The sequence below is a fragment of the Balearica regulorum genome, chromosome 25 (assembly GCF_011004875.1).
Source record: "Balearica regulorum gibbericeps isolate bBalReg1 chromosome 25, bBalReg1.pri, whole genome shotgun sequence".
In the NCBI taxonomy this organism is placed as follows: domain Eukaryota; kingdom Metazoa; phylum Chordata; class Aves; order Gruiformes; family Gruidae; genus Balearica; species Balearica regulorum.
The window spans coordinates 5,741,219-5,764,581 of NC_046208.1; the positions used below are offsets into that span (position 1 = coordinate 5,741,219).

The following is a 23,363-nucleotide window of genomic DNA, read 5'->3' on the forward strand; positions in this document are numbered from 1 at the left end:
AATCTCCTTATTTTGCAGGTGGGGAAACTGAGGCACAAGGGGGGGTACTTGCCCAAAGCCCCTCATGAGGCCAAACAAGGACTCACCGTCCCCAACCCCACCGCAAACACTTGCCAGACAGTGGGTTTTGGTTTTTTGGGATGTTTTTTTGTTTGTTTGTTTGTTTTAATTCATCGTGTTAAACTAAGGACCACCAGGTCTGTCTCTCGGAGAAAACAACAAAAGGCACACACAAAAATAAAAATAAAAGTCCAAATGCCTGAGAAAAACAATTCCAGGTTAGGAAAACGATTTCTTGAGACACTGTTTTGAGTTTTATTGGCAACAAGGCTCTGCCTTTCACATGCTTGGCTCCGGCCTCACGGCCCACTGCCTTTTCCCATTGGGAACAGCAATGGAAAGTGGAGGGACCGGAAGGCTCCACACCCTGCTGAGACAGCCCACGTCGCCCCGCGGGAGCACTGGGAGAAACCCAGGGTGACCCGGGTCCGCCCCCCACGCCCTCCCGCATCCAGCCCTTGGCACGACGTGGCCAGCGCCTGCCCGCAGGAAGAAAATGGCCTGTTAAAACATTCACGATTTAAAAGCAGAGGGTGGCGAGGCCAGCCCGGTCCTTTCCTCATGGGAGAAGCCCCAGGGAAGCCAGTGCCAGATCTGGGATTGTTCATCCCCGGAGAGTCCCGCTGGCGGCAACGGCACGGCTCTGCCCTGCAGCGCTGAGGGGCACGTGCCAGCAGCCACAAGCCCAGATACCCTGTTTCCTCAACACAGCTCTCCCCGCTTCCTGCTGGGAGCTCCCATCTCCGCTAAACGCCCAAATCCTCTTTATAGGGGAAGCCTCCAGAGACGTATTTCTATCCACCTCTTCCTGGCAGATCCAACACTGCAAAACCACGCTGGGGCAGAAATACCTGTGGCTCTGAAATGCACCCCATCTCCGGAGGAGTCCAAAGCCCTACGCTGCCGTCCCCAGGTGTCCTTCCCAGGCATAGAGAGGGGGAGAACAAGGAATGCACGTTATAAATATAAAATCATTATCTGCTACAAACAGGAGACGTATATTGTACATCTTTGACCCATATACACAAGAACACAATATACACAGAACGCCTCAGAGGAGCAGGGGCTTTGTAAGGGGGTTTCGGGAGATGCCACTCCCCTGCCAGCCTCCCCCCACGCCTCTCCCCCAGGGCCAGAGGGGGCCGTACCGACAGCACATCAGTCATCAAAAGTCCCGTCAAGCTGGCGCGCATCATTCGAACCGCACGTGGATGGAGTGGTCTCCCCTGTTGTGCCTGCCCTGCTGCCCTAGGGGAGAGGGAGGCGAAGAGGATGGAGAGGAGAGAGGGCAGGTGTGAGGGGCTCTCTTGCAAACCCAGAAAGTGCTTGGGGGGGGTCTCTGGACCCTGGGAGCGAAGCTAGGCCCTGAGAGAAACTTCTTGCCCTGCCGTCCTCGGGGAGGGGAAGGATTTTCCGGCCAGGCGGGTTTCCGATAAGGCATTTTCATCGGGGAGTTGGAGCGAGTGGTGTCGGAAGAGGAAGGGCACAGATGGGTCAGCGTAGGTGGTGGCAGGTTAACACGAGGCAGCGAAGCCAAGGTGGGCCCAGCGGGACAAGCCCAGGGCAGGGGGTGGAGAGGACAGGAGGGCTTTGTCCTCGGCTCAGTTTATCTGTGCCCCATGTCCTCCCCCAGCCCCTTCAAGCCTCTCTCCCTGGCTCAAGCCACCGGCACGGAGTGAAATACTGACAGTCATTGGAGTGGCACATCCAGGAGCATGGAGTGGCAGACAGGCACACGTTAAGAGTTAAGACAGGAGTCGATGTGAGCTTTGTACAGCGAGAAGCAGCTCCTGGCCAGAGTGTCCAAGGACTTGGGACGACAAAAATGCCACAGTGATCAGATTGGGCCAGGACGAGGGGGTGGGCATGGGGGAGAGGAGGGAGTCGAGTCCTGGCACCTATCGGCGGTAATGATTGGGGGCGTCTGCAAACATGTACTTGAGTCTGTAGGCTTCTGCGAGCAGGAGTCCAATCTCTTCGTTACCCCAGTGTATCGTGGGCAGGTTTTGTAACAACATTAGAAGGCCCTGAAAGAGGGGAAGGTGCTTAGTTTGGGGTGGTTGAAGGCAGGGTACAGCTCCAGAGCAGGCTTGGGGCCAGCACGACCAGAGGCAGCAGCACTCAGTAACTTTTGCTCACCACACTCGCAGATCTGAAAGGCTCAGAGTCAGTATTAAGATGTGCTCATGTCTAGATCTGAATATGTGAAGCACCTCAGATGCCCCCAAACCTCTTGAGATAAAGGGTGCTACCTCAGTGTTACAACTGGACACCAGAAGGCAAACACGAAGGGACTTACCATGATCAAAGCTCCAGCCTGGGGAAGAGCTGGTTATTTGATGTTTGAACCCTCCAACAGCTCAGTTCTCTGTCCTGAGCACTGAAGCTCAGAAGTTACTTTTCAGCAAAGATCCTGAGACTGGATGCTCTTGGAGCCAGCTCTGAGACGATGGATGACTGTGTCCACAAGTGGACTGTGTCCACTGATGTCTGGAATCCCAACCAGAGCAATTCCCTCCCCTTGACCCCCAGAGAATCACCCTCAGCCCCAAGGACTTACTTGGAAGTCTTCCTCATCTAGGATCTCCTTCCGCCACTTGATCAAGAACGCGGCGCAGACATACAGGTGGAAATGTGAGAATCCTTCTGGCTCCGACTGTGGACAACAAAACTCTGGGTCAGCTCCTGCAGCTCAGCTGGAGCATGGCTTCCCCAGACACAGATGTCCTACTGGGCCACCCATCACCCAACCGGCTATAAATGCCCTGGGGCCACGCTGCTTTGCTTCCCTCACGTCCCCAGCTGCACGGTGCTGCAGAAGACCTCCATCCCCACCATGTACACAGAATTGGTCCCACAGCGACCAGCCAAGCACGGAAGGCAGTGGGAGCCTGCGTACCTGGTAGGTGTCCCAGAGGCGGATGGTGCAGCGAAGAGGCAGCTCCCTCATAAGCAGATTGTTCATCCAGCGAAAGGCAAACTGCAGGTATTCGACCTCGTACTTCCTAAAGTGATTATGTACCTGCTCTGGAACAGCACATTTCACTTACACACCTGGGGACCACAGTGTCCCAGCTCCCACGCACGGCACTGCCCCCAACACACCAGCTTTCACGCACTTTCAGGCTGAGACCTTGCTCTCCCAAATGCCTCCACTCCTCACCCTGTGCTACCTGGCCAGAAAAACCCTGTCCCCGGGAGAGTTCTGGCTGATCCTACCCTGCCCTGCCCTGCTTCCATACGTGTTGTAGGCAAGTGTCTACCCCTGCCCTGAGAATATTACTTGCAAAGGAGGCCTCCTGCTGTTGTGACAAAAGAGCCTCTAACCTGCTCAGATCCCCTTGTCACCTACCATCGATCCGGCTGACAAGCTCCTCCAGGGCTTTGACTTTCTTCTGGATCCCTGGCTGTGCAAAGGTGTAGTTATCCTGTGGGGAGAGGCCACAAGTCAGAAGCAGCAGCTCTAACAATGGCTAGAAAGAACCAAAACCAGATCCCCAGCTCCACAGGGAGCTGAGACCACCATGAGCCAAGGAGACATGGCTCTTGAGCACCAGGATCATCCACCTGCTGTGAAGTCCCTAGTCAGGACAGCGCTGGTCAGACAGCCACAGCATCTTATTTCCCCAGGATTTTACCCACAGATTTAGCTTAGTGAAGTAGCAAAGTCTCCCTAATGCTAGGACATGCAGAGAGCTCGTGCAAACACAGAGAAGACGACTGCACTGCTACCCCAGCGAGGGGAGAAACCTCTGTGGCCCCAGAGGCTCACCTGTATCCCATCCAGCAGCTTGCTCATGCACCAGAAGCTATCGGCTTCGATGCTCCGTAAAACATCCTGTGACAGGTTCGTCACATCAAAGTTCTCCACATCCTCCTCTGCAAAAGAGAGAAGGAAGAGCATCAGAAGGACAGGGGACACCAGGCAGCTCACAGGACACACCAAGGGGCTTTATCAAGCCAAGGCAGGGCAAGAGGCACTACAAGGCTCCCTGCATGACGTGGGTGGCCTGTCTGGCACAGAGCACAGCACCCATGCACTGACCAACTTCTCCAACCCAGGCAAAGGGCTGAAGGACCCCAAAAGACTCAGTGGCCATGATCTGAACGCAGCCCCAGGGGACCATGGGAGGGATCCCACAGCACTGCCACTGTTGTTGTCCCTTTGGGGTGAGGGCTGTGCACGGATAAAGCTCCGAGTATGTGGGACACCTCTTGCTGCAGCACATCCCGCCCTGGGTGACAGCAGGTCTCTGCCAGCTGGCAGCACCCCAGGGAGAACCGGGAGAGGTGCATCTGTCACTGCAGCCAGAAACCAGGGAAGCAAACGTTGCCCTTGGCCTGGGGCAGCACAAGGGAGCTCAGTTCCCACTCCCAGTCAGATTCATCAGCATTATCCTAGGACTGAAGCACAACAGAGGCACCCAAAAAGCAGTTGCCAACTCTGAGAACCCATGAGGAAGAACAGCCAAAGCCTCAGAAACTTCTATAGGACAGCAGAACTCTTGGGCACAGTTGCAAGAACCCAAAAAGCACACAAACATCCTCCTGGAGAGCAAAAGGCTCCAAGTTAAATCCAGCATGAGCCTGACAGCAGAGCCATGCAGCAGAGAGCCTGCTCAGCTTCACAGAGCCTCTCCTCCTCCTTGAGCCCAGCTGACAGGAAAGCTCCAGCAACCAGAAGCAGCCCCACGCACAGAAGAGCCTTGCTGCGGCATAAGCAGCAAGAGATTTGTACAAGCTTGGCTTTCAAACCCTGTGAACCTGGGGTCGGAGGGCACAAGGGTTAGTGGCAGCTCTGTCCCCAAAGGGCATTCACAGAGTGCAAAAGCTGCCCTCATTCTTAAATGAGCTTATGAACTCCCAGGAAGGGCAAGGGGGAGAAAGCTGAGGCCTAGATGGTGGCATGGTGGTGACGCTGGCTGAGTTGGAAGCAGAGATCACCTGCTCCAGGCCAGGCCCACCTTACCCTAGAGGCTGAGGCAGGCAACAGGCATGGGAAGGTAGTGGAAGACGACCCAGCAGCTCCCTCCCTTCCTCCTCAGGAGGAGAGTGCCTGTCACACTGCTAAATCGGATCAACAGATACCAGGGCTAAACTGGCCCATTTCCAAACCCAGAGGCTCAGAAATTCTAACACACTCTTTGATCTTCCTTGGAAAAGAGCAAGAAAGGGAGAAGACAGGACTCGGGGCTCGGGCCAGGCCACCCTCTTGGCTCAGATACACCGCAGGGCAGCTGTCGCAGGCTGGCAGCACTGTGAAAACTGATGCTAACAGATCCTGCTCGCAGGAGGATGAGAAGTGCGGAGCCACTGACTCCAACACTCTTCCCACCTCTGCTTCTCCTCCAGGGCAGAGCTCAGCTCCAGAGCAAACTGCCACTGGGAGCTTTAGGAACAAGCAAGGGCTTAACTCTGCATTAATGTGGCAATCTTGTACTGCAGAAAGAGCAGCAAAGCTGTTTTCCAGCTGCAGATTGTCATCCAAAACTATCACTCTTTTGCTGGTTTCTCTGCAGCCACTCTCAAATGTTCCAGGTAATGAGAAAGGCAGGCAAAAATCTGTTTAATACCCATCTCCTTCTCTAGATAACTTCCCCCACAGAGGAAGGAGGATGGGCAGGCAAAGGAGCAGGACATGCATACGGCCAGGACTGGTGGGAGAGGCAGGCTCAGCCATGCAGCAATGAGCCTCATGCAGAAGACCTCCCCATGCAGCTCCTGAGGACTGTGATGGAGAAGGGGATGTGGTGACCTGCCCAGGTGACGGGGAACACCCTGCTGCTTGCACCAGTACGGGGAGAAGAGGAGCAACCCTGCCAGCACCCCGGTGCCAAAGCTAAACTGTGGTAGGAGATCCCCAGCATAAGCCAACACACAACGAGAAGCTTTGAAAAAAAAACCCCAGGTCTCTGGAGTGTGGGGCTTAGCACAAACATCTGCTCAGCAGCATCATTAAAGAGGCCCGGTGGAAAGGAGAGAGAGACTCAACATATGGCTCTGACAGGCACTGAAAAGGAGCCAGCGGCACAGTGACAGCTGCCTGCGGATGGGCTGGGGGCAGCCAGGACACCGTGGCCACTGTCACAGGGTGCCCAAGGGCAGCTGGGGCTTGGAGAGAGCAAAGTTCTTGTGAGTGACGTGTTGACAGGGCTGACACAGGAGAAGGGGCATCACAGTCCCACTTGAACCTCTGCCTCAGATGCCAGGCAGGGCATAGCTCAGAGCAGATCAGAGGAGCCAGGGCTCCAGCCTCCCACATCCCTGCTTTCCGCAGGAGAGCTTTAATGACACGCCATATTCCAGCAGCTGGGGCTCAGTGCAGGACTAGACACCTGGAGAACAGTTGAACGCAGTCTCAGCTCATAGCTCTGCACAGTAACGGGCAAGTCTGCACCACGTGCAGTGAGCAACCGGCCTAGGGCAAAACTGGAGTTCAGAACAAGCTGGGTCAGTTGCAGTGTGACTAGTAACACCCGGTACAAGGCTTCCCTTCCCTTCATCTAAGCTCCACTTCTGCTCCTGCTTACAGGGAAACAGAGACTTAATTTAACCATGATTAGGATTTAGTAACAAAGCCAGATCAGAGCAAGCAAGATCAATACTTTCCATGGCACTGCTCCCCTCTACAGACTTGATAAAATGTCAAACGGCTCCCAAAGCTGGGACAATCCCTCATGCAAGGTGTTGGATGGGGGATGGAAGCGGTGTCATACATTGAGATGGTCAGAGAGCACTGGGAGAGGGTGCAGGGCCCAGCACTGACGCTACCTGGGGATGCTGAACTCATTTCTGAGCTCTATTACTGGCATTGTAAATGCATACACAAGCCCTGAGAGCTGGGAGCGACTCAGTGCAGCAGGAGGAGCTGTGGGACCTGAGCTGGAAGGCAGTTTTAGCAGGACTGACAGCTCAGCATCCCTGTGCTTTCTGGGCCCTCTCTGATCACCTGGAAAAAGGGACACATGGTTTCCCTCCAGCAGATACTGAGGTGTCATCCCTTACTCCAATTCCTCGGACACCAGACTGCCTCTCTCCATCCTCACTGCTCAAGCTCTGCCTCCCCAGTGGCACTGGCAGCCTGCACCCATCCCACCCGGAGGGCAGCAACAACAGGCTCAGCTGCTGCTGCAGCCTCAACACCTCCCTCAAGCTCTTCCTCACAGCAGCACCAGCTGAAAACAAGCAGCGCTCAGCAGTCTGCGGCAGAAGCCATCAATCAGCTGGGAGGAGGAATCGCTCCAGCTATGGATCTGTCAGTGGCAGGAGCCCAAAGCATCCATAGTTGCTGCCACATAGCTGAGGCAGCCGTGTTCGCGCAGGAGGCAGGTAGAGCAGCACAGAAGGTGAGCCAGCTTGCCACGCTGGGGGAAAGGGGAAAACACAGCAGTTAAACCTATCCCATCTGCCAAGGGCTCACAGCAGCCTGCCCAGCACCTGGAAGGAGGATGAGTTTTGCATCCAGACTCGGTGCAAGTATGGGAAAAGTAACTGGTCCCAACTGGCACTGGAGAAGGGGGCAGGGGATTTCAGACACGGGGACTGGGAGGCTCTGGGGAAGAGCTGCTTCTCCCTGCTTCAGCCAAGCTGGGATTTTCTGAAGCTGGTCAAAGGGGCACACACACTAGCACTGCTCAGAAGAGGGAAGCAATATCAACAGGACCCTTTCAGTCAGGCTAGGGAGGTGCAGATCAGTAACAGTGTCATCCAGTTCCCAAAGCATCCCAGGGCAGTTGGAGAAATAACTTCCTGCAAATGTTTTTCACTCACTGGTCTGTTTCCCTCCTTCAGGACCAGGAGAGGCATATGCCCTTCCTCCCCACACCTTCTACAGTGACAACACAAAGGCATGAAGTCAAAGACACAGCAATACAGCCAGCCAAACTGCTCTAACTACTACCCCAAGCAAGCTGTGTTTAATCGCTCTGCACACAAGGGCCTGGGAGTTTGCTGGGTTGCTACTGACTGTTGGTTTGTTCTTGTGTCAACTTCAATGAAAGGGAGCTGCCAAACTCTTCTCTGAATGCGCCTGATGTACTACAAACCACCCACATTTTCCCCAGGGGCACATTCTAGCCCTCAGTGAGAAGCCAGACAAGCCTGAAGAATGTTTTAGGCCTTGTTCTAGTAACTGATACATAATGGAGACACTATCAACCATACACATGAATCAGCTGATGAGCACCAAGGAGAGATTTTAATTGATCTGTAGAAAAGTTGACTTGTTGCCTGCAAATACAGTGCCTGCGCAAAGCATGGGATGATGGGTTAGCAGTCTGCAACAAACTTCGAGATGTCTACAACAAACCAGCCCATTCCTAGAGGTGAGCCTGCTTTATGAGAAGCCATTAGACTGAACAGCAGAAGACCAGGGTGTCAGCCTCACCTTGTGCTGAACAGCTAACCAAAGTCAACAGCTTGTGAACCCCCGCCTCTGCCTGTCAGCTCCGCATCACACACACACGCACACCCCATGGTCCCTGGAGACCTGCGAGTGTCCTGCTGAGTCAGCTGCTGCAGGAGACAGTCCTCCAAAAGCTCCAACACAAACATCCCAGGGAAGACAGTGGGCAGCTAAGTAGAGGAGCCAGGTGGCAGCACAGCGGGTCCCTTCGAGCATCTTGCAGTCAACAAAACACCCACTCTGAAAGGAGAGTGGGGGCAGCAAACCCAAGAGGTTTGAGGATGGAGCCAGTGCTGGTGCCAACTTCCCAGAGCCAGCTTTCAAGGAAAGGTGAGGGAAACTTTTCCAGGCCCGTTGTACACACACCTTTGAATGTGGAAGTACCCTCAGATGACACACAGATATATGAGCCCGCAGCGGCTCCGTGGGCAGGGGCTGCCTGCACCATACAGATTGTTCCCTTTCCCAAGGGGGATACAGCTTGAAGAATACAAATGGGATTTCCTTTGAGCAAAAGGCTTCCCACAGAAAGGTGAGTTGTCCCTTGGCACGTGCTGCACAAGGATTACCAAACTGTGCAAGGCCTCTTTTGGCTCTCCTGCTGCAAGGACTCGGATGCAGTGCAGATTTGGCTGATCCAGGGATCCTGAGAATTGGTGATCCAACACGGAGAGCCTCCTGCCCTGCCCAGCACCAGGTCTTCAGGGGGCTGTCACCAAAGCAGCTGTAGAGAAGAGCAATGCTACAAACCAGCGATTTAAATCCTGTTGCAAAAGGGGTTACACAACACTGAGCACTACCAGTTCTTTCCCACATACATTCAAGGCAATTACTGATCTTGCCCTTAAATTCTGACTGCTTATATAGCCAGGGCAGGTAGCCATCGAGACAACTTGTGACCTAAAGGCTGGCTTTGAGTCCCAGGCTCTGGGGACAGAATGCAATATGTGATATTGCTCGGTCAAATTCAACTCAACAGGTCTCATGCAGAGGTGGTTTTTTCCCTCCCACACGTTTCAGAAATAGCTGGAAACAGGAAGACCACATTCAGACAGAAAGCTTCAGTTGGAGGAGAAAACAGGCCTGGAAGATGGGGAGAGGCACAGCTCCAGTGAGATGGACAGGTCCAATGCAGCACGAACTCTGCAGCCACATGTAGAGAGAGTTGAGCCCCAACAGGGTGCAGGACTGCAAGAAGCCACAGCAGGTACCCACAGGCAGCTCCGATGCTTCAGACCAGCTCCCTTCTTGCACAAGTAACTCACTGTGCACAACTCTGCTTCTGACTCGATAAATCAATCCTGAGCAACCAGCCTCCGCCAAGACTAAGTGCCATCAACGCCTCTCGAGCAATAAGGCACAGAAGAAGCCACTCAAAGGGAACCTGCTCAGACCCAAAAGGCTCTTGACCTCCCAGGAATGGGAATTCATTCCAGCTGGTAGCAGAGCCACATTCGTAGAATCATAGAATGGTTTGGGTTGGAAGGGACCTCAAAGCCCCTCCAGTCCCACCCACTGCCATGGGCAGGGACACCCTCCACTAGCCTAGTCTGCCCAAAGCCCCATCCAACCTGGTCTTGAACACTGCCAGGGAGCCAGGGGCAGCCACAGCTTCTCTGGGCAACCTGTGCCAGGGCCTCAGCACCCTCACAGGGAAGAATTTCTTCCTAACACCTAATCTAAATCTACCCTACTTTAGCTTAAACCTATTACCCCTTGTCCTGTCACTACAACTCCCTGATAAACAGTCCCTCCCCATCTTTCCTGTAGGCCCCCTTCAGGTACCGGAAGGCCGCAATTAGATCTCCCCGGAGCCTTCTCCAGGCTGAACAATCCCAACTCTCTCAGCCTGTCCTCATAGGAGAGGTGCTCCAGCCCTTTGATCAACTTTGTGACCCTCCTCTGGACTCGCTCCAACAGCTCAATGTTTTTCTTGTCCTGGGGACCCCCGAGCTGGATGCAGCACTGCAGGGGGGTCTCACCAGAGCAGAGGAGAGGGGCAGGATCCCCTCCCTCAACCTGCTGGTCACACCTCTTTTGATGCAACCCAGGACACGGTTGGCTTTCTGGGCTGCAAGTGCACACTGCCAGCTCACGCTGAGCTTCTCATCAATCAATACCCCCAAGTCCTTCTCCTCAGGGCTGCTCTCAATGCATTCCCCACCCAGCCTGTAGCTGTGCTTGGGATTCCGCTGACCCACGTGCAGGACCTTGCACTTGGCCTTGTTGAACTTCATGCGGTTCGCACGGGCCCACCTCTCAAACATTTTGTGCCTTCTCCTTCAGGCTGTGAGGAGCAACAGCACTTCCCAGGGATCAATCCTGACCACAGCGGCTATCACAGTGGAAACCGAGGTGGCTTACCTCTTCACAACGTCCTCAGAAGGCGCAGATCAGTACTAGTTTACAAAGCCTTCGCTAGATAGTAGAAGGCTTCCACTGACTTCAACAAGCTTTGGATCAGACCTTAAAAATATTTGTTCAACAGGATTTCTCTGTCACTAATAGAGTCTTCTAAATGCATTTTTCCTTCTGTTTACAATGAAAACTAAGAGCCTTTAGAAATAGGGATTATGGCATCCCAGCATTAATGTCAACCCCAGAACAGCTAGAGCTGGAGAAAGAATAAAAATGCTATGGGTGGAAATGACTTATCTCCAGCTACAAGCAAACAAGAAAGCTAAAAGCAGCAGGGAGAAGTCAATTTGCTTTGTGAAACTCTCAGCTTGAAAAACACACCTATACTAGCACCACGGGACAGGAATCTTTATTTAAATAGTTTATTTTACATTCTCTGCAGGTTCTCTTTATACTTCACTCATTCCTCCTAGAATGAGGAAGAGTTCACTCACTCCTCCTAGAGCAGGGACTAGCTCCAAGCCCAAGCTTTGAGAGTAAGGCCCTCCTCTCCCTCAACTCTTTACCTCTGGGCTTTGCCTAAACTCCCTCAGTGCCTAGAAGACCCCATTGTCCTCCAAGCTGCAAGGATGTTAAGTTTATTCAGATGCAAATCCACCCTTAGCACTTCAACTTTCCTAGAGCTCAGCAAGGTTATGAAACTTGGAAGTCAATTCAACCAGGCAGCGAAGATACAGTAAGAGGTCAAGACGCATCTCCAGCCTGGCATGGGCGCTGAAGGAAGCACACATCATCCCCTCCAGCAAGGCAAGCTTTCCTGATGCCAGCACCTCACTCCATTTCAAACACCATGGTCAAGAGACAGCACCGTGCTTCAAACAGCAAACGTCACTTACCAACATACTCAGAGAGGAACACAACAAAGAACGGAGTGACCAGGTCATTGATTCCCTGTACGTAGCCGCTGGCTGGGTGTCGAATGGCCCAGATAAACAGGATTCTTTCAAAGATCTAGAGAAGAATGAGGGAAAGCAGGTACCTGCATTAGCCGTGCACAAAGGAGAGGCAGAAAAGCATAACTGCTAAGCTCAGGGAGCAGAGATCATGCACTGACAGGCTTTTCTGCAGCAATATGGGTAAGATAAGAAGCATACAAGTCCTAGGAGAGACTCCTGTATGATCCACAGATCCCACACAAGGCCAGCCCACATTTCCCAGAACAAGGCAGCCCAGCCTCCTCATCAAAGCCTCCCCTTGAAGAAATGCAGACACCAGCTTTGCAAGATTAGGTGGCTTAAGACCCTCCCACCCATAAGGCAGGGCTGCCTACTAGCAGAGCATCACACCTTGCTGAACATCACGTGGATCTGTTATACCATCGAGTATCAGCCATCAGCACAATACTCCCAGCAAAACATCACCAAGCAGGAGAGTTCCCAACAGAGCAGCCACCCCGCAACCATCAATGTGTTATTTCCAGACTGCCCCAGCCCCAGACACCACGATCTGAGACACCACATACACACGCTGAGCTTGTTTCTAAAGAGGACAGGTGCTCACCGAGGTTTCATAGCAAACCAGAACTGATCTGTTCTGGTTCAGATGCCTTGAATTTGTTTCAAAACAAAAGCTTCAGGTCTTTTACCAACTGGCTACATCTCGCCACAAAAGAGCTGATCTCATAATCCCTGAGCTCTAAGTCCGAGGTCTTTCAGAAACATGGGACAAGACCAGTTTCAGCAAGTACTGGCATCACCAGCTGTCAGCCAGAGAAGTTTCCCTGCAAAGCTAACTCACTAGTGGCAGCGCTGGTTTAACTCCACACACATGCCCCAAAGCATCCTTCCCCCTTACCTCCTGGACAAGTGGCTGCTGGAAAAGGGGGATGAGCGGGTTGGTCCTTGGAATGTCAATGTGGATCTGGAAGAGAGCGTGGGTTACATCCACCAGCTGTGCTTTTCAGGGGCACAATAACTCATCACGGGCTGACAGAGGGGAATCCACCCTTCAGTGTCCCCCCAAGTGAGAGCTGCACTTTCCAAAAAGCAGAGTGAGGGCTACAGATGGCAGCTGCACTGAGAAAATCATCTAGAGTTTTATCTCCAGTCTCCTCTGCTCAGGTGTGGGCAGAGCTGGGAAAGAGTTGGGGTCTGAAATCTAGTTATTAGATCAATTTAGGGAAGGCTTAAACTAATATCCTTAAGAAGATGGACAGAAACATGGTGCTCTGTCCCCAAGGAGAAGACTCCTAATAGCTACAGCTAGAGGAAGTCATAGCATGACCCCAACTGCATGGACAAGCAGCAGCAAGAGGGAGGAAAGGGACAACCCGGGCAGAAAGCCAGGCAACAGGCAGAGGACTCGTACCTGTCGGTAGGTGTCTTGATGGTGCTCCTCGTTCCGGGAATCGTAATACTGCTGGATGAAGCCGAAGTATTCCTCCCGCTTGCGCTGCAAAGTCAACTTTCGCCGCTCCATGTTTGCAGGGAGATAACCCTATGGCAGAAAAACCCCTGTCAGGGCATGGGTCTTCCCTCATCACAAACCATCCCCTGAAATCCTGCCAGGCAGCTTGCGCATGTGGAAGCATCAGATACAGAGACTCTGGAGCTGGGAAAAGAGCTTTAATGGGTTTTGGCTTTCCCAGCCACTGATGCCTTTTCTCATTTCAGGGCAACCTGACTTTGCAGGATTCAGTTTCCCAAAAAAGCGTGAACCACATAGTGCCAGCACCAGTCTGGGCTTTGTGCTCAAAGAGAATGTAGCAATTACACTCCCCGACAAAAAAAAAAAATCCCACAGCTCACCCATAGGCTAGGCACAGATACAACATGAGCAAACCTGGTTATGGGACACACGAAGGTCTAGGAGCGTGCATCCCTGGCTTGGCACATTCCCCCCAAACTCCTGCGTCACAGCTCCAAGTACTCACTGAGAGGAGACGCCACGTCACGGGCCGGACCTCTCTGGGCACACCAGGCCAGCTGCATTTCCTCAGCTCATCTGCAAACGGACAGTGGTGGCAAGGATTAGATCCTAGGCACGTCCAGGCACCACTACACCTAGAAGGAGAGGAAACCCCTGTCTGCTCCTGCAGGCTCTGGAGACACTGAACCTCCAGAAAGGCTCCACATCAGCAACGACTGGGGATGTGGGTCTGCAGTAAAGGTAGTGGAGATGCTTTCAGCTAAGCCTGGGCACAGGACTGGTGGCTGCAGGGGTTCCAACACACCGGAGTCTCAGTTCTCATGCAGAGCCCAACAGCCCCCAGTGATCACAACCATCATTCACGAGATGGAGAAAGATGGGGAACAGATAGATAGCTGGTGGAGGACATCACCATCTCCCAGCAGAGCAGTTCGTGCAACTATCCCACTTAGTGCAACTGCAGCTAGTCATTTTTTCCACCCTGCAGCTGCCCCAATTGCAACATGAAGCAGGCAGCAGGGCCCCTCTGCCTTCCCCTTCCCACCCGCAGGCACCCCCATTTTGCCACACTCACCCAGGTCCGTGTTGTGGCTGGAAAGGAGCTGCCGAAACTTCTCCAGGCGAGTTTTCTCCCTCACTGTCATGGGGGGAGCACCTGAAGCATTTTGGTCAGAGATCCGGGCGACAAGTGGAATGACGGGCCGAAGGGGAAGGGACTGCTGCTTCTGAAGGGGGTTCCGCACACAGGCCTCCTCTGCAAGGAGCAGACACTGCAGTGAGGTGGGGAAGGGGACGGCACCTCTCCAACCCTACCCCGCTCCTCTGGCCACTGTCAGAGACCTGCCGCTGCAGACTTCACCCCTCTCTTCCCCTGCCCCAGCAAACAGAGCACAGCTGGCCCACTCTGAGGGATCAGCTGAGTCACAGGCATCTGTGGTGGCTCTCCCATCACCTCCTCCCTCCTCCCTCCCTTTCTTCCTCCTCATCCAGACACCTAGCTGCCAGTGGATAAGAGTTCCCTCTTCCCATGGGAAGAAGGATACAGGGGATGAGGTAGGAGGAGCCTGTGAGAATCCCAGAGGAACTGACCTTCAGATCTGCCCTGCTCGTCTCTGATCTAAATAGTGATTAAGCTAATTGCTAGTGCAGAGACAGGAGGCAATGGGCTGCCAATGCCACCTGCTGGCAGCAGGGACCTGCTGTGTGACTTTCACAGCACAGGCAGCCGTCTGCCTGCGACAAGGCAGAGTGAGCAAGGGCTGATGCTGTCCAGATCCCTGCCCAAGCAGCACCGACTTGGGCTCCACAGGGCCTCATCCAGACCTTTCCTAAGAGCAGTACACTGGGCCACAAAAGAAGCAGAAGGTGAGCAATCCTGAGCAAGAACTTAACATATCTCCAAAATCCCTTAGCACCCAGAACATGGGATCCTCTGGGACAAACATGCCTGTATGCAGGATATTGAGCAGCAGAGGAGGCTGAAGCAGTTAAGGTCAGGATTCCAAAACCGGCTCCTTGGAATCAGGATACTACAAGGAGGCAAAAGCCTCCATTGAGCTTACAAGGCCACGCCACAGCCTCTCACCCATAACGTGTGAGTAGCAGCAAGCAGCTGAGTTCAGTGGTCAACCAGGAGAGCTCTGCAGCAGGAGGCTGCTTCCAAAGCTCTTACCAGATGTCCTGGAGAGCTGGGCCTCGCTGCTGGACTTGATGACTTTGCAGTTGGTGGGCATGTCGCTGAGGGCAGACTGAGCCCGCTCAGGTTTCGCCCGCAGCTTGCTGTGGTTCTCCAGAACCTGAGCTGCTGCGGCCTTGGCCACTTTAGAGTTCAGAGTTTGCAAAGAGGAAGAAGATGAAGAGAAGTCCTCATCTTCATCATCACCGATGTCCCAGGCATCACTGGTGTTGCGGGCAAACTCGTGAAAGCTGGAGGCCTTCTTGCTTTTCATAGGCAGCGCATTGGCCTTGGAGCGGTCCTTGATGAAGCTGGGAGCCAGAAAGAAACAGTATCAGAGCCATGCTGTTAGACAAGTCCATTTTCTTTCCTTCCCTAAGTCCTCGCTCCAACCAGCCAGTCCCTTTTTCCAATTTCCTTGTTCATGCCCCTAAACCCCAGGAACATGTTAAGTCTCCCTGGGCTGCCCGCTGCCGGGAGGCAGAGCCTGAGCTGGTACGACGGCAGGGCACGGAGGCCACAGTGCCAGCAGACAGCTGGAGAGGAGCCAGGCTTCCTGGCTCAGAAGGGCAAAGTGGAGAGACGCATTAGTTCCTCCAGCTCCGCCTCCCCCCACTCTATAGAAAACTGGTAGATTAACACCCGAAAAAGGTTTTGTGACCTGGGGAGAGGCATGTCAGAGGTTAGATGGAACCAGTCTGTGCTTGTGGACGCTCCCAATACAGCTGCAATCGCTGCCAGCAAACAGACCAGCCTGGTTCTTTTCTCAGGCACAGGAGGAACCTTCGCATTTACCCTTAAGCTACAGGAGTCAAAGTCCACTACCTGAAGCGTCACAGAAAAGGGGGAACCTTCACCGCTACACAGAGATCACGACAAGGAGACAGTTCAGATCAGCTCCGCCTTTTCCTGCTGGGAAGGGTGCTGCGATTCTGCAGCCTTGCAGCTGCCAGGCTGCTTTACCTCCCCTTCCCTTAATTCTTCTGTCTCCTAAGGAGAACAGAGGGCTCAGACACCACTGCTAAAAAATACGCCCGTCTCCTTTGATGTGGCTGGTACGATATGGATTTCAGGCCATAAAGGGCACCAGCAGATAAGCTTGCCCTGCAAGCTTTCGCAGAGCTCAAGATAGCACCGCACCCCACTGCTGTCCTTCTCCACTGCAATACTGCAGTGCCAGGGGATGCTGGAGACCTCCACCTACTGCAGGACTGAGCCAAAACCCCGCAAAGCCTTGTGGCCTGCATTTCCAGGAGATAAACACGTACTTTTTAGTGAGCCGGGGATCCAGCGGAGGATGCTGTGCTCCATACACAGGTTGAATGCTGCAGGAGGGGGAAAGAAAAAAAAGATGACAGTGCAAAAAGCCACAGAACACACACGAATAATCTCCTCAGCCTAAACTGGGGTCACACTTCTTGCCTGCTTTCAGGAGCTGAATACGGACCAAAAGCAACTTCAATAACCTTCTGTCTTCAAAGCTTTAGATCCAAAGTGCCACATTCAACTGAAGATTTGTTCTTTGCAGCAGCGAAGAGAAGCCCTGTTTAAACTCTTAGGCTCTCTCCAGCCTGAGATGGGATTTGAGATCTGCGCTTTTCTGCACCACTCTGAGTGACCACTCAGTCCCCTGCTTTATACACTGACGTTCATTCTCGTTTTCATCAAGGGGTTTTCCCAGTTTGGGAATTCACCCTTCCAAGCCCTGAGGGACAGGCAAAGACTCTAGCCAGCGACACTGGGGTTCCTCCACAACACACTTGAGGGTTTGAACACCACACTGGCTCTCAGGCTCGTAGCCAATGCTACAGTGAATCCACATCTGGTACAGTACACGGTTTGACTTGCATCCAAGTCCCAGCTTAATTGACTACTTCCTATGTGGCCTGAAGGAAGTCACCACATCTCAGTCCCTTGGCTCCCCTCCCCATGGAATGGGACTAGTGGGACAGGGAGCCCGATGGCTGCAGGCACTACATGAGGAGCATCACCTCAGAGAAGAGCTCCTAGACAAGTTCTCATCACTAGTTTCACAGGCTCTGGATGCAAGACAGGGATCCTGAGTTATTACCTCCATTTGGGTAACTATTCACAGCCACCCCACCCTGAAAAAACATCTCTGGAAAACAAGTCCTCCCCATCCCCTGGTACACAGCACGGTCCCGCATCCCACAGCAGGGACAAGGGCCCATTCAGAGCTGGCACACAAGGGACAGGCTCCTCTTGGGTGAACAGAGCTGGCCTGGTTTCCAGGAGCTACAGATGGTGTCCGGCAGTAAAATGAGCAGAGCCCAGCCGTGTAGGAGGGGACAGCAGCCTGGTGCAGCTGGAAAGCGCACTGGGAACCAGCTGATGCTGGGGAGAGACGCAGAGATCCAGAGCAGAGGCTGGAAACAACCACAGCACAGAGATCCTGGTGGTGAAGCCCGGCGAGGGGTGGGCTTGCTGCTGGAGCAGCCGTCCCTCGTGGCTGGAAGTGCTGAAAAGGCTCACTGTGTTTACCCACCAGCGATCAAGCCTAGGAAAGAGTTTGCTGACTAATTAGCATCTAGGAGTCAGGACAGCTATTAAGCAGAGGCACTCTCGTGGGTGGGCATAGCAAGCAGATTATCAGGAGTGAGAAAAACCATCCCTCCAGATCAGCGCTGCTTCCCAATGACTCACGACGACTCCTTGCAGAAGAGGAGCCAGCAAAGCCTCTCCAACACCCAGCACCAAGCTCGCACCGTCTCATGACAGCAGTCACAATCCTGCTCCTCCCTGCACAGGGATCCACATGCGGGTGACCGCTTCGATTCACTTGAGAAGGCCTGAACTTCGCAAGCCAAACGAATGACGTGTGTTAGAGATAGAAGAGGGGATGTGGCAGCCAGGTCTGGGTGAGGAAACCCTTTCCTGGAGCTCTGAAGCAACCAGCCAATGCCTTCACTGGCTAACGGCCGACACAACAGCAGAGTCTCCCACTTCCCAAGCAGCTCTTTTTAAAGAGTTTGAATTCAGGCTCCCCCCAAACTGATCTAACTGCACAGCCCATCAGCCTGCGCTCCCACACAAGCAGCTGAAGATGACAGTCTCATTTCCAGCAGGTTACGGAGGCAGGGCTGAATACCACCCTCCTGCATTGATGAGCTCAAACCGCTGCATGAAATGGGTTCTCCCCATGTTTGCCCCACCTTTGCTGATTCTCTGCCCTATCCACCCATGCAGAGGGTGTTACAGGCTGGACAGGAGAAGTGCAAATGCTCCAAGGTGTGCAACAGGTGACTTCTAAGATACACGAGCACACGCACAACTGCCAGACAGCAAGTCTGTGTCGTAGTGTCTGTGGTAGCCTTGACATCTGATCCCACTCCTTCAGCTCACATCCCTGTAGCTGACTCCCAGCAGATCCTACAACTCCACACAAAGGTGCATTAGCTCATCCTACTGAGAAAATAGAGGCAGGGGAGCAATAATGCCAAGCGATGCTCAGTAACTTTATTTACTCACTCTTGTCTGGTTTTCCCTGATGCAGCTCAGCTAGATGCATCTGCTGTCTCCAAGCTTAACTCTCCATTCAAAGCTGCCTTCACCTGACTTTTGCATGGACAGAAAGCTCGGGGCAGGCACTACATCTCAACAAACACACTGCTGGGTCAAGAGCTGAGACCTAAGCTGATGCTATGCTCCCAAACCTATCCTGTTTAGGTTTAAGCTCTTTGGGACAGGCATTTCTTGTTACCCATATGTTCAGTGTCTGATATAACGGCTGTGGTATCTGCATTACACTACTCACAAGATCATCGCAGGGTGCGGGTTATTGACGTTGCAGCAGAAAGCACATCCACGAAACCCCAGTGCCACTTTGGACACAGAACATATTTATTTCTAGTAGACTCTGTTTCTTCCCTTTTAAAGAACATTTAAACACTCTCCCCCAGAGCCTGGCTGCTCATCTCTCTAAAGCACAGGAAATAAAAAACCCATCGCACAGGATAACACACTAGACCTACCTGCCAACGCATCCCCAGAAAATTACTGGGGCGAGAATTCCCAATGCAAAAGTCACAGAGCAGTACTGGAAAGATGAAACAACATTTACTAGTTCTGCCACCCTAAATCTACAGGGAGAAAAGACACCAGCTGAAAGCTAATACAACTAAGTGAGCAAACACACAAAGTATCATGGAAAAGGAAGCTAACACAGTCTCCAAATCTTTAAAAAGCCTCCCTCTGCCAGCTTGTCAGGGCAAAAAAAGGAGAGAGCCAAGAATCCGTACGGGAAGATCTCTCAAAGCTCAGACAAAAGAGAAGAAAGGGACCTTCACATCCAGTGACCACAGATGCAGCACATCCCACCTCCACTTTTCGTGGTTGCATCGCCCGAGACTCATCGATAACCACCGCTGGAAAGGATAGGCATGCAGGGGATTTAGAGGTGGTAACAAGCCTCCTGGACGGCAGGATATTTGCCAAGCAGGCAGTTAGGAACAGAGGAGAACTTTGCCAAAAACTTGATGCTGGAGCGTATCGTCTAAGCAGGACCAGCTGCCTCCCAGACCGGTTCACCTGGTTTGAGCTTTCCAAGCCAAAGCTCAAAGTCACCCACTGCAGAAGAGAGATGCTGTGTAAGACCACTGGCTAGAAACATGGCTGTGACCTCCAGGTAAGGGATGGGAGCAATCGGGAGACAAAATGACCCCTGGAGAGCACAGCATTTTCTTTCCCCATGATCGAAACAGGAGGAATGCCTAGTGCTCTTTGTTTTTCCTTTGCTTGCTGCAGATCTGGATTGTCCCACCAACCTGAGAGAGCCGGTGCAGCAACAAAGACCAAGTGAAAGCACATTAGAAAGAGAGATTTAACTGGCCTAGCAGGATTTAAAGCCAACTAAGCATTTCAGACTGCGTCTGCACACCAGGAGGGGAAGGGCAGGGTTCAGATAAGGCAAACGAGAGCAAACGTGAGGAGCACCAAGCTGAAAAAGCACTTGTGAAAGCCTCCCCAGAGAGGTGGGTGCCCTCTCCCCATGGGAGCTTTGCTCCCAAAACCTCGTAGGGAGCATCTCCTTCATCACCATCAGCCCCTTCTTCAAAACCCCACTTGAATCAGACGTTTCACTTGTTTCTTCCATCCCCAGGTGAGTGCAGGTGCCTCGACAGGAACCGGGACAGCACGGCCAGAAGCAGCTAAGCAGGTGGGGTGCACACAGAGAGTCCCAGCCCCTCATACCAAGCAGAGGGGGGCCAGCACTGACAGCCTGCATGGGGGTGGATAATAGGGGGACACACGCGTTGGCAGGGGCACCCGTTCAGGACAGAGTTGCTGCCACCCAAGGTGACAGCTCTAAGGACTCTGGGCAGGGACAAGGTTTCTGTGACGCCTGTGGAAAGGAGCACGGTGCAGCCCTGGCTCTGGGGCCACCCCAGGGAGCCTTCAAGGCCCTGACCCCTCCACCCTGCTTCCCACGGGGAGAGGGTGCACACGGGGGTCCCTGCAGCCCCCACACAGCCTGCCCTGCCCTACAGATGAGGGGACAATCCTGGCACTATCCCTGTCCCTTGTACAGGGGGGCTCCCTCCAGCAAAACTCCCCTGCCCCATAGCCGGGGGGGGGGGGGAGGGGGGCTCCTGCCATCCCCCCTATTGCAGGGGGTACCCCGGGGCCCCCAACCAGCTCCCCTGCCCCACAGCTGGGGTGGATACCCCTGGGATCTCCTCCCCACCCCCGACAGCCCCTTCCCAAAGCACAGGGGCTGCTCCGGCTCCCCCACCCAACGCCCCCCAGCTGGGGAAGGGGGGCTGCGGCTCCGGCACCCCCCGCTAAAAGGGGCACCTCAGGCCGCCCCGCCACCTCCCCTGCCCCAGGGGGCTGTTCCTGCCACCCCGCCAGCGCGGCCCTGACACGATGCCCACCGCCCCCCGGCACCCCTTTCCCCGGGCGGGGGAGGGGAGGGGGAAGCAGCCGGTACCGGCCGGGCCGAGCCCGCGCTCACCTGCCCGGTAGCTTGGCGCTCCGCTTCCAGAACTGCCTACCGCTCTCAGCTGCCATGGCGGAGGGGAGAGGCGGGGCGGGCCCGGCCGGCCAGCCAGCGAGCGAACGAGCCCACCGGCCGGCCGGCCCCGCGGCGCAGCGGCGGAGCGCGGAGGAAGGCGGTGGCCCCACGCAGGCCGCCTCAGGGCCGCCCGCCCGCAGCCTCCGGCGGCGCCATCTTGGGTCCGGGCGGGGAGAGCGCCGCCATTGGCCGCTTCGGGCAAGGCGTTGCGGATCAGCCAATCGCGAGCGAGAGGGGGAGAGACGTAAGATGAAGGGGCGGTGCCGGCAGGGCTCGGGGCGGGGTTGTGCGAGGCGGGAGAGACCATCTAAAGGGGGGAGAAGGGGATAAACCATCCCGCCTCGGGCGGGGGGGACTGTGGAGCGAACCGCTGGCACTGAGGGGCACGGGGAGAGGCGCGAAAGCGGAGCTGAGGCGGCGGTGCCTGCCTGGGCCGGGGGACAGCAAGGAGCCTGCAGAGGGGAGGGCGGGGAGGGTTAAACAGCGCCTTGGGGAAGGGGAGAGACCATTCACGCTGGGGAAGGGGGGGGAAACACACTCAGCAAAAGCACCTGGGCGAAACCATCGGGAGAGGGCGGGGGGAAGGGGGTTAAACCACCCACGGGGCGGCCGGGGCGGGGGGGGGAGGGGAAACGATGGACAGAACCATGCGCGGGGCGGGGGACACACACTGAGTGGTGACAGGGCCTGGCTGGGTCCCTGTGGCACCCTGGGGTGGCTCTGCTGGCACCTGCCGCTGCCATGGTCCCCTGAAGGATTCAGGGCCATTTGGTGCCATATCCAGCCCCCAGCTGAGCCCCAGTGCTGGGGTGTCCCCTCATAACAACAACCAGGCTGAGGGAAGAGCCGCCATGATGGGGCAAGCCATGAGGCGCGAGTGGTCACTCCTTGAATAAACGGGGCTAAACTGGGAAAAAAACCCCACAGATGTCAAAACCACACAAGATTTCTGGGCAACATAGCACCCCACCAGCCCCTGAGGTGTTGCCACCCCCTTGTACCCTAAAGAGAAACTGCCACAGAGGTGGCCGGCAGCCATCAAGGCCTTAATGGCGACAGGTGTGGGCAGAGCAGGACGTGCTGTCACTGTCCTGCCAGGGACATGGGGACATGGGGACCTCCTGCTCCTGGCGAAAACGTGTGATGGCCCCTGGTGAATTAGCAGCCACCTCTCCAGTGGTCAGGCTGCCAGCATGGCCATGTCCCACGAGTCATTTCCTCACGAGGCATCTCTGTTTCCCCTGTTTTCCCTGGGAGCTGGGCGTCCCTCGGGGTGTCCCGGGTGTTTGGGACATTGGAAAAGGGATAATTATCACCCCAGCTCAGCCTGCAGGCCAGGGTAGACATATGGGGCTCCCACCATCCCCTCAGAGTGGAGTCCCGGCTCGACAGGATCATGGCTCCTCCTCTCAGGGAGAGGCTGGGAGAGCCTTTTGGGACACGAGAAGGCCAGGAATGCTCAAAAAAAAAAAAAAAAAAAAAAAAAAAAAGGGAAGAAAAATGAAAAATTCAGGTGCATTTCTGTAAAACCTGCCTGTTTTGGAAGGCCGGGGCTGACGGCAGAGGGCAGCACAGGCTCACCACAGGGCCTTGCCCTGACCCAACGTGCCATTGCTCCTTCTCTCTCCAGCAGCTGCTCCCAAGAAGATGTTTCGGGGGCAGAGCGAGCTCAAGACGTGGCAGCGAGCCCAGGCTCTCTAACAGCTTTCAATTCTGAACGAGAACGAAAGCCGAGAGAGAAGAGTCACTTCCTTTTCCCATCCTGAAGCTGAAGCGGAGAAGGGAAACTTAAGAGCTGGCAAAAATAAAGCATTTTGAAGTACCCAGCTGCAGGGAGATCGCTGCCCTCCTGGTCTAGGAAAGTTCCCAGAAAGGAGCTGGTCCCAACAGGGACATATCCAGGG

General features: G+C 54.4%; 1 protein-coding gene across 3 annotated transcripts; it reads right to left on the reverse strand.

The window, feature by feature from the left end:
• Nucleotides 1–291: 291 nt before the first annotated feature.
• Nucleotides 292–21,672, reverse strand: TBC1D22B (TBC1 domain family member 22B). 3 transcript variants are annotated; one of them, XM_075775680.1, is made up of 13 exons: nt 21,400–21,672; nt 16,694–16,750; nt 15,423–15,736; nt 14,325–14,504; nt 13,755–13,825; nt 13,190–13,318; nt 12,677–12,742; nt 11,719–11,833; nt 3,833–3,939; nt 3,413–3,488; nt 2,960–3,087; nt 2,621–2,716; nt 292–2,087 (listed from the first exon to the last, which is right to left on the reverse strand). In XM_075775680.1, the coding sequence occupies exons 1-13, from the start codon at nt 21,453–21,455 to the stop codon at nt 1,959–1,961; spliced, it is 1,524 nt and encodes a 507-aa protein (XP_075631795.1). In that variant the 5' UTR covers nt 21,456–21,672; the 3' UTR covers nt 292–1,958. The 3 variants fall into 3 exon arrangements, with proteins under 3 accessions (XP_075631795.1, XP_075631797.1, XP_075631796.1); XM_075775682.1 differs by lacking the exon at nt 2,960–3,087; XM_075775681.1 differs by lacking the exons at nt 16,694–16,750; nt 21,400–21,672 and adding an exon at nt 16,251–16,363.
• Nucleotides 21,673–23,363: the final 1,691 nt, after the last annotated feature.